At 56.5% G+C, this 9,718-nt stretch overlaps 1 protein-coding gene across 1 annotated transcript; it reads right to left on the bottom strand.

Moving 5' to 3' along the window:
- Nucleotides 1-166: 166 nt before the first annotated feature.
- Nucleotides 167-7,192, bottom strand: LOC308227007 (TBC1 domain family member 24-like; the record flags this gene model as incomplete). The annotated part of the gene is made up of 7 exons (XM_080629261.1): nucleotides 167-312; nucleotides 1,194-1,470; nucleotides 2,126-2,221; nucleotides 2,900-2,963; nucleotides 4,182-4,340; nucleotides 4,621-5,656; nucleotides 7,099-7,192. The coding sequence occupies 7 exons, from the start codon at nucleotides 7,190-7,192 to the stop codon at nucleotides 167-169; spliced, it is 1,872 nt and encodes a 623-aa protein (XP_080485387.1).
- Nucleotides 7,193-9,718: the final 2,526 nt, after the last annotated feature.

The following is a 9,718-nucleotide window of genomic DNA, read 5'->3' as shown; positions in this document are numbered from 1 at the left end:
GCCCTCTCTCTACACCACCTCGTCTGACTGTGAAGGGGAGGATGGCGCGCGGAGGTGCCTGTGGCACTGCTGGCAGAGACCACAGCAGGCAGGCCGGTGGCAGCCAGCATGGCAAGGGGTCCCCATCCCCATGAGTGCCACGGTGAGGGCCTGTCCTTCACGGGACCTAGACATTTTGAAAGCCCCACACTTCCAAGAGCTGCACCTTGAAGTTCTCCTGGCAGAGCGGAGGGTTGTCGAAGGTCTCGCAGTGTTCTGTGCGCCCCCACAGCAGGTTGGCATCAAGAGACAGAGCTTGGCCTCCCCCTCCACCTGCAAAAGCAAACAGGATGGTCGGTATCTGCTCTCCCCCACCTCGCTGCCCAGCCAGGGGCACTGGCCCAGCTGATGAGGTCTCTCAGGACTGCGCCCATCTCTCGGGTTCCTGTCATTCGGCCACAGTGCGTAGCTGGGCTGGGGATGCCCTGAGCTGCCTTCTCTGCCGACCGGATTCCAGCGTGGAGGCTGAGCACCTGGAGAGCGCTCTGCCAGGCAGCCAGTGCGAAGGGTTGTCCTGTTAGCACAGGCTGAATTATTAAACTGAGGGCTGGGGAACAAGAAAACTCCTTGAACCCCCACAGCCAGGCCTGCCCTGATCCCGCTCCTGAGGGCTGGAAGGGCGGCAGAGGCAGCCGTCAGCGCTGCAGGCATTTCTGACTTGCTGTGGTCCTCTGCCAACCCATCCCGGTGGTGGCAGGCACAAAGATTCAAGCCCTGTGCCCAAGCCTGACCCGGAAGGCAGCAGCACAGGCAGGCAGCTGACGTGTCTGACCCGGCGACCATGCAAGCCCTTCCTTGGGCTGATCCCCTCCTGCACCTCCTCTCCATCCCACAGAAAGTGGAGGGAAGGGCTGGGAGAGGACATGCCAGCCTCAAGGGTGCAGACCTCACCAGGAGGTTTGTGTTATGGTGCTCCCCCTCGGCCAGCAGAGCCCCTTAGAAGGGGCTCTCAGAAGGAGCATCCTTGCCCTTGTGCAGCTTTGCACCCTCCTGCTAATTTGAGGAAGAGGCAGCTGACTTCGTCTTCCTTGACTTTAAATTAATATCATAAACCAGGAGGTCTTGGCCTCCAGAGAGAGCACAGATTTTAATCTGGAGCAGAGCCCTTTCAGCCCCCAGCAGCAGTCGGTGGGTCACCACCATTCCGTAATTACCGATAATGATCCCCTCCCGTGACCCGCACATGAACATGGAGGCTGTTTTGGAAGGCAGAAGGAAATGCCTGATGGCCAGAAACGGGGAGAGGCGGCCTTTCCTCTGTGGCGTGGGCACGGTGAGATGGTTGGAGCTGGTGCTACGGCTGTCCGGGGAGGAGCTGAGGAGGGATGCAGGAGAGGGGGAAGGTGACCGCTGGCGTGAGCGTGGCACGGCTTTGGCCAGCTCCGGCTTCTTGATGAACACCCACTCGTACCTCTCCATCTCGGGGCGCACCTGGAAAGCAGGAGGAATGTGGTGAGCCCTTTCCTTGGGAAGAGAGTGCTGCCTGGCCAGGTGGTTTGGGAGCCAAATGCCAGGTCCAGACCTGGGGCAGGAAGGGACAAGGCATCCTGGCAGTGCCAGCGCTGCTCTGGAGGTGGCTGAGAAACTGGTTTTGTTTTTGCCAGATGCTGCTGGAGATGGGCAAACCTGCACTACCCACACTGCAGGTGGATGCTGGATGGACACTGGTGGGATACTGCTAGACATTGCCCCAGAGTCTCTTGGACCAGCTCAGTCTGCTCCCTCCAAGGGATACAGGGGCTGATTTGGGAACATAGCTCTATCCAGGAGCTGCCCTGAGCAAACAGGACAGAACCTAGCCCTGCCATGCACCTTGCCCTGCACCATCTGGAAGGTGCTCCAAGACCCACTGGGGTTGCTGCACCTTTCAGGGGCTCGTGGCAGGCCGGCTCACTTGAGGCAGGAGTTTGTTCCCTATTTGCTCTGATCCAGCACAGCAATTTCTGTGCTTCTGCCTCCTGCCAGAGCTAAGGGGCAGCGGTGGGACCATGGTAGGAAAGCAGCTCGGTGCCACCGTGCCCTGGGTTGTCAGAGGGGTAAAGGAAAAAGTAATGAACAGACAGACCCAGAAATGGAAGTGACTTACAGTGAACACAAAGCACTCCCCTGTCCCAAAAAAGCCGGATGTGGCCCCACTCTTCTTCCTTTCACTCCAGTCGGAGGAGAGAAATGCCCCGCACACCTTGAGAGAGCACAGGGAGAGTCAGTGACCGGAGCCAGAGCAAGCTCCAGAAGCACCACCACCAGCCCCGACACGTGCGCGCAGGAGGACAAGAACTCTGTGAGTTCCCTGGGCGAGCTGGAGAGCCAAATTCTGCTGTGCCAGCCACATCCTGCGCTGACCGGTCCCTGCTGCCCTGGATGTGAGTCCACACAGCCTCAGCGCCTGAGGGGCGGCTCTGTGGGATCTGGGGGTTGCTCTTCTGCAGCAGGGCAATCGTAGGGAGCTGCGTGCTGGCTGGTGGTGCTGAGCCTCTGGCTGGGCCCTGTCCAGCTCTTGGCAATAGGAAGCAGTAAATGTGTGCCTCAGAGCACTGTATCAACTGAATGGTATCAGGCTGTGGATGGGGGTCTATGAGTCCCTTGTCCTCAGCTGGCCCCTGGATGGTGGCAAGGTGGTCGCCTGTTTTAGAACCATAGAACAGTTTGGGTTGGAAAGGACCTTGAGATCATCCAGGTCCAACCCCCCTCCATGGGCAGGGACACCTCTCACTAGACCACATTGCCCAAGGCTCTGTCCAGCCTGGCCTTTAACACTGCCAGGGATGGAGCATTCACAACTTCCTTGGGCAACCCATTCCAGTGCCTCACCACCCTCACAGTAAAGAGCTTCTTCCTTATATCTGACCTGAATACTTACCTCCCCCTCTGTGGTTTTTATGAGCAGCACCGTTGGTTCGTAGCCTTCACAGCATGTGTAAAACCTGCAGAGATGAACAAGGAGGCTGGGTAGGTGGGGGCCAGAGACACAGGACAGGGCGTGTAGTGAGGCTGTAAAGGGCAGTGGAGAGCGGTGGTGGCTCTTCTCAGCATATTGCTGTGCTGGCAGCCGGCCCAGGGGAGCTTGTGGAAGGACAGCAGCAGAAACTCATCATCCTGTATCTTCAGCAGCTTCAGTGTTTGTGCAGGGACAGGGGGAGTTGGCTGATGGGACTTCTCATTGCTTTTGCTTGGTGAAGCAGGTAATAGCTCAGAAAAATCCAAACACTAAATCCTCCCACCCTACCCTCAGGCTCCAGGCTGAGGGGAATGCTCCATGGGGGGAGTTTACCAAATCAGTTTGCTTTTAATCTGGATGTATTTCATAATCTGGGCTTGGCACCCCACTGCTGCCTTGGAAAGGTGCAGGGCTGTGCCATGGGTGTCTGCTTGCCTCTCCGGGGCCGGGGGAGCATGCTCGTGGTGCTAATGGAGATACTCCCATCGCATCCCCACCGTTAAACACCACCCTGAGAGCTGGGGCAGCATGGGCAGCACCCAGCCCTGGACAGCATCCATCCTGCTCGGCAGTGAGCTGCACTGCAGCACTGGGATGATCCCGCTTCCCACCACACCCATTGCTCCTTGGCCATGGCAGTGGGTGTCGCTGGGCCCTGGGTTGTCTCCAGTGCTGACACTGGTCTTTCCATTGCATTTTTGGCCATGACACTTGGGCCCTCTTAGCTTGCTTTTAGAGGGTTTGATGTCTTCCCCACTGCATGGATGTGCCCATGTACCGTCTGCCCCTGCCATGAGCTCTGCCCGCTCTGTGAGTGCAACCTCTCTGCTTAATGTGCTCCTACAGAGGAGCAGGCTTGGGTTTCCTGCCTGAAAATATTTGGGCAAAGGCAGGCTCAGCCCACTGAGAGGCTTTTGCTGCTTCACAGCTTGGGAATTCAATGGCAAACTCATTTTCTAGCTCAGTTTTGAGCTGCAGCACTGATTGCAGCACGCAGCAGCTGCCCTGGGCTCCATGGTGCTGGGAGGGAGCTGGAGCCCTGGGAATGGTGTCCTGGCTGGACTTGGACGAGAGAGTCCCCAGGAGACCACAGATGTCCCCCAGGGACACTACATGCTTCTCCTTTCTACACCAACAACCTCTACCTAGTTTTACACTTCTCCCATCTGCCCCGACGTGACCTGATGGGCAGATGATGCTTTACCTCTGCAGGCTGCACCCATCTTCTGAGGTGGAGAAGAGCAGCAGTGGGGGGGAGAGGGAGAAGCGCTCAGGGATCCAGGACCAGATGATGCGCATCTCCTGAGCCGTTACAGTGCTGGAGCTGAAGTTCTGCATGTCTATGGCCAGGTGGAAGGACTGCCTGTGCGAGGGAGGACACGCATTACTGCCAAGCTGGGGTGCTGTTGGCTTTTGGGGGTGCAGCCCCCGTGCATGCTTTTTGCATCATGAGCTTTCTGTTAACATTGCTAGTTCTGACTGCGCAGTGCCTCCTCACAGGGTCCTCCACGAGGGGCTGTGAGGCACCCAGTGTCGCCAAAGCTTCTGGGGATACCTGAAGCTCCCCACATGTGGTATCTCCACTGTAACTCATATTTTGTCTACTTAGCCCCAAGAACTGGCAAACAGAGAGGTCTCCTTACCTGCTCTGCACCATGGTTATGCCCCTCTCCATTAACGCCTTCCTGTTGGCCATCTGGAGAAGCCAGATTTCCTTGCGGGAGAACAGCCGGATGCCAAAGGCTCTCTCCAGGAGTTTGTCGACAGTCACATACTCAGCAATGTTCTGCACGAATGCCTGCAGGTCTGCCTTGATGTCAGTGCCCTCCAGCCTGGTGGAGGTCACCGAGAGCCTGTACTGCTTCAGCAAGGCCAGGGCAATGCGGTACAGGACCTTCTGCCCCTCCAGCAGGTAGACATCAAAGACACGGATGGCATAATTGAAGGGGAGGTCGTGAAAGAGCCATGATAACCATTCAGAGTAGACCTCAAAGACGTTCTCAGAGGTGCTGGCTATGAGTTTGTGAGCTGCTGGGCAGTGCTTGTTGGCCAGATCCCCAAAAGTCATGCAGGAGGCCTGGTGGGCCAGGAAGGACTGGTCAATGTAGCTGGTGTGGGGAGAGTTGCTGGCGATGAGGCGCGAGATATTCTCAAAGCACTGGGCTTCGTCTTCACTGTAGTGCAGCAGCAGAGCCACCAGTGAGGGGAGGATTGGGCTGTAGGTTATGTCAGGGAAAAGGTTGCCAACACAGATGAGGATCTTCTTCAAGGCAGTGATGCCTTCTGGGTTGAGGCAGTATGTGGGCATGGAGCATCCTTCTAGGAACTCGGGCAGAGGGTAGGTGCTTACACTCATCTTCCCAAAGAGCCGGCTCGCCACGTCCCTGTAGACAAGAGCATCTGGGGTGACGAGCCGGCAGGAGACCTGCTGTATGAGCTGGTGGTAGACCTGAGCTCTGAGAGCGCGGCTCACTGCCCAGTACCCTTCTCTTGCCAGCTTCTTCAGCTCCTTCGGGGACTTGCTGAGGATGTCTCGGGGGATATGTGTTTGCTGTTCTGGGTCTGGCATCCTGTCCCAATCCACATACTGTCCACAGCCCAGACAAGAGGAGATGTCGATGTCCCAGGTGTCAGCTTCTGATGTGATCACAACAGTGACTGGTGATGAGCCAAATATCTCTGTAGGACAAAGACCGTTTATTCAGCACGCTTCATCTCCCCAGCTGGCAGCGCTTCACCCTGGCTGATGGCACTTTGAAGTCCTACAGCCACACCTTGTACTTCAACAGTTATGCCCGGTGCAACGGGAAGGTTTTCAGGAGGCTTTGCCTTGGTGGAGCTGCTCGCTTTGCCCTTGCCTGCTCACATCAGCTCATGCCCTTGTGAAACCGCTGGCTGGGGGCTCAGGGAAGCATGAAGCCATGCACCAGCTGGGTGTCAGAGCTGCTTCTCCACACTATGAGAGGCTTTGCACCCCTTCAAAAGCTCCTGACTTCCCATCCTGTAACCAGGCAGAGAGGTCAAAGTGGCCTCAGGCCTTTGCCTCCTGCCAAAAACTCCTGACACCTCCGGCTGCTCGGGTGCAGGAGAGAAGGTGCTGCAGCGAGAGGAGTCTCCAGGGGTGTGAGATGGGCTGCAGGGTGCCAAAGGATCCCCGTTTCCCACATGCCCCCATGTACCTGGAGAGACCCATCCAGGGGCTGTCGAGCAGCTGGGAAGCCCCTTGGAAACAGAAGGTCTGCATGGAAGCCCAGTCTCCTGTACTGTGCAGCCATGAGCCCTGATCTGGGAAGAGCAGAGTTTGGGCTCCTCCTAGAGAAAAATGAGCAGCATTTCCCTGGGGCTGTGGGAGAGATGAGCTCTAAACCCTGTACAAGGGCTTATGTTCGTGTGGATGAGTTCTGCTGGGCGGTGATTAACTATCAAGGATAAAGTCGATTAGTGCACACATCAGTTCTCTGTTGGATTTATCTTGGATGTGCTCAGTTGAGCTGGGGAGTCTAGGATGGATTTGACCATCTCTGCCTGGCCCAAAAGGGACATGCGGGGACAGCACGGTCCCAGCCCCGTGTGCTGCATGTGTGGCAGCATGTGGTGGCATGTTGAGAGAGTCCAGCTCTGGCTCCTGCTCTCAGGCTTAGTTTGGCCCCTGCTCAAGATCAGCAAAACCAGCAGATCAGGTTCACTTCTGGTTCAGGGCAAGGGCAGCAGTTTCAACTGATTGCTGCTCAGCCTGACCCTGCTTTGAAGACAGACAGGCCCTGAATACAGTCATACGGGCTTCTAGTCACAGAAACCAGGCTAAAACACTGGGGTCAAAGCAGGGCTGTTTGCACTGCCGTGGTCCCCAGATTCAGCTCGGCCTCACAGCTGGATGCATCAAGAGGATGCTCCCGGCCCCAGGTACCAAGAAGCATCAACCCAAGCCCAGCCCAGGGTACTGGCAGCTGGCTCCAGCTCTGCCCTCTCTGGAACACACTGGTGGTGTTGGGGAAGAAAACCTGGATCTGTTCCAGTGCCTCTCCTCTGGGATGTGGCCCTGGCACGCGTGGGGCAGTGAGAGCCTCCTGCACCTTCCCCAGCACAAGGCATGCGGCTGTGCCCGGCTGCAGCTCACTCACCTTCCCCGGTGCCTGTGTTATCGCCCTCGTCCGTGGGGAAGCCGCCGTTCGCCCCGCCTGGGGAGCGGGGCAGGCTGAGCCCCACCTGCAGCATGGCCTTGCCTCCGGTGCTTCCGCTGCCGTGTCCCCTGTCCCTGTCACCTGCCCTCACTTTTAAGGTGGGCTCCAGCTCGCTGGCACAGGGTGTTTGTTTGGTGTAAATAGAGCGAGGGTGGAGCGGTGCCCACGTCACCCTGTCCTGCCCCAGCTTCGCGTCGGGGCCGGGGAGGGGATGTAAACACCCCGTGGGATGAGATAGCCATCAAACCAGCAACATGGCCATTAAACTTAATAAGTTATTATCGCCAAGGGTAACCTCCGCTTTCGCACTCTGGAGTTCACTCCCTTGGCCAGTGTCACAGGGCAGGAAGGGTGCAGCGAGGGACGGGGCTGCGATGCAATCGCCTGTCCTTGAACCAAGAAAACATCAACCCAGCAACTGGGTTTGCAACCGCTTCCTGCTGGATGGTCCTGCGGAAATTGGACAGAGAAGTACGTGAGCAGCAAGTGCCAGGAGCCAAGACAGGCGCAATGAGGAGTAAATGATGCCCTTCTGCAAGCGCCTTTAGGGATGCTTTCTGGTGATGGGTGCGCCAGGGCTGTGGTTGCAACACATGGCAAAACCACCAGTGGAGGTTTGGGGTGATGCAGACATGCTCCCGCAGCACCCTGTGCTGCTAGTGGACTCCACTTCTCAGCGGGAGCATGAAATGGGATTGTTGCAGGAGCAGTTGTGGCGCTTCAGTGTTCCAGATCTGTCCCCTTTGAAATGGTTGTCATTGATTGACTTGACTTTGCCTCCAAACATATTGCAGAATTACAAACCGTACCTTGTATTCCCCGACAAAAGACCTGAGATGAAGGAAAAGTACCCTCTAACAGCTGAGAGATGCTGCAGCAGCATTGCACCACTCTGACATTGCTCCCTAGAGAGCTCACAGTTCAGGCTGCACCTCAAAGTGGGCATTTTTACCAGCACCTTATTTTTAAGATTTTTTCCCTTAAAAACCTTGATCATTATTTTTTTCTCCTGTGATAACAGCAGCCCCTGGGCATTCATTCCTGCCTCACCTCCTGCCTGCAGGTCTGTGGGGTCTGCCTGCATCTGCAGCGCACTCCTGGGCGTCCACTGGCACCGGAGGCCTGAGAGCATGTGCAGAGCAGGAGCGGTTCCCGGGTGGACGCTATCCCCCCTGGGTGCAGCACCTCCTCTCCCATCCCAGATCTGATGGGAGCAGCGCTGTCCTGGCACCCCTCTGCTCCCTCCGCTTGCAGCATGCCGGGAGCCCGAGGAGGTGTTGGCAAGAGGCCCCCAGGGTGCCACTCTGGGTGGGAGAGAAGGGGGAGCTGTGTCCCTGTGGGAGGCTTCCAGTCTGCACCCAGAGCCTGTCTGTGTGCTCATGTGTGGCTCTGCTCCGTGCTGCACCCGAAGGGCAGGTGATGGCCCCTCGCTCTGCTCCCGGGCTCCTGGGGATCCCCACACCCCGCGCTGGTTCCCGCTGCCCAGCACTTGTTTCCCTCTCTCCAGCTCCAGCCTTTTGCCCAGGCCCATACAGCAGTGTGTCCTGCTGCCTCAGCAGCTACCTCTCTCTGCCGGGCCAAGGCAGCTCTGGATGCTCCTGCAGCCCCGCTGTCCCCTGCCTGCTATAAAAGTGGGCCCTCGCCTGCTGCCCACTCCTGCAGAGCCCTTCACAGCCCAAGTATTGACAGTGTCAACACCGGCAGAGTTATGATGCTTCGTGGCAGCCCAGCCCTACTGCTCCTGGAGAGGACGGGGATGTGGGAGACAGGAACACCAACATGGACAGGAGAGGCAGCAACTGTTGTCTGGAGATGGGCGGGGACAGGGAATGACTGAGGATTTGGAAAAGGGAATCATGAAGGAAGGAGGGAGGAAGAAGGAAAGGGAAGGAGGGAAGGGAGGGAAGGTAGGAAGGAAAGCAGAAAGGAGGAAGGGAAAGAGGGAGCGAAGGTAGGAAGGAAGGCAGAAAGGGTGGAGGAAAAGAGGGAGAAAAGGAGGAAGGGAAGGGGAAGGGAAAGGAAAACGAAAATGAAAAGAGAAAGGGAAATGAAAAGGGAAAGGGAAAAGGAAAGGGAAAAGGGAAAGGCAAAGAGAAAGGGAAATGAAAAGGGAAAGAGAAATGGAAAGGGAAAAGGGAAAGGGAAACAGGGAAATGAAAAGGGAAAGGGAAATGGAAAGGGAAAAGGAAAAGGGAAAGGGAAAAGGGAAAGGGAAAAGGGAAAGGGAAAAGGGAAAGGGAAAAGGGAAAGGGAAAAGGGAAAGGGGAAAGGGAAAGGGGAAAGGGAAAGGGGAAAGGGAAAGGGGAAAGGGAAAAGGGAAAGGGAAAAGGGAAAGGGAAAAGGGAAAGGGAAAAGGGAAAGGGAAAAGGGAAAGGGAAAAGGGAAAGGGAAAAGGGAAAGGCAAAGAGAAAGGGAAATGAAAAGGGAAAGAGAAATGGAAAGGGAAAAGGGAAAGGGAAAGAGAAAGGGAAATGAAAAGGGAAAGAGAAATGGAAAGGGAAAAGGGAAAGGGAAACAGGGAAATGAAAAGGGAAAGGCAAATGGAAAGGGAAAAGGAAAA

Source organism: Psittacula echo (genome assembly GCF_963264785.1).
Source record: "Psittacula echo genome assembly, chromosome: 14".
In the NCBI taxonomy this organism is placed as follows: domain Eukaryota; kingdom Metazoa; phylum Chordata; class Aves; order Psittaciformes; family Psittacidae; genus Psittacula; species Psittacula echo.
This window is presented reverse-complemented; position numbering and strand designations above follow the sequence as displayed.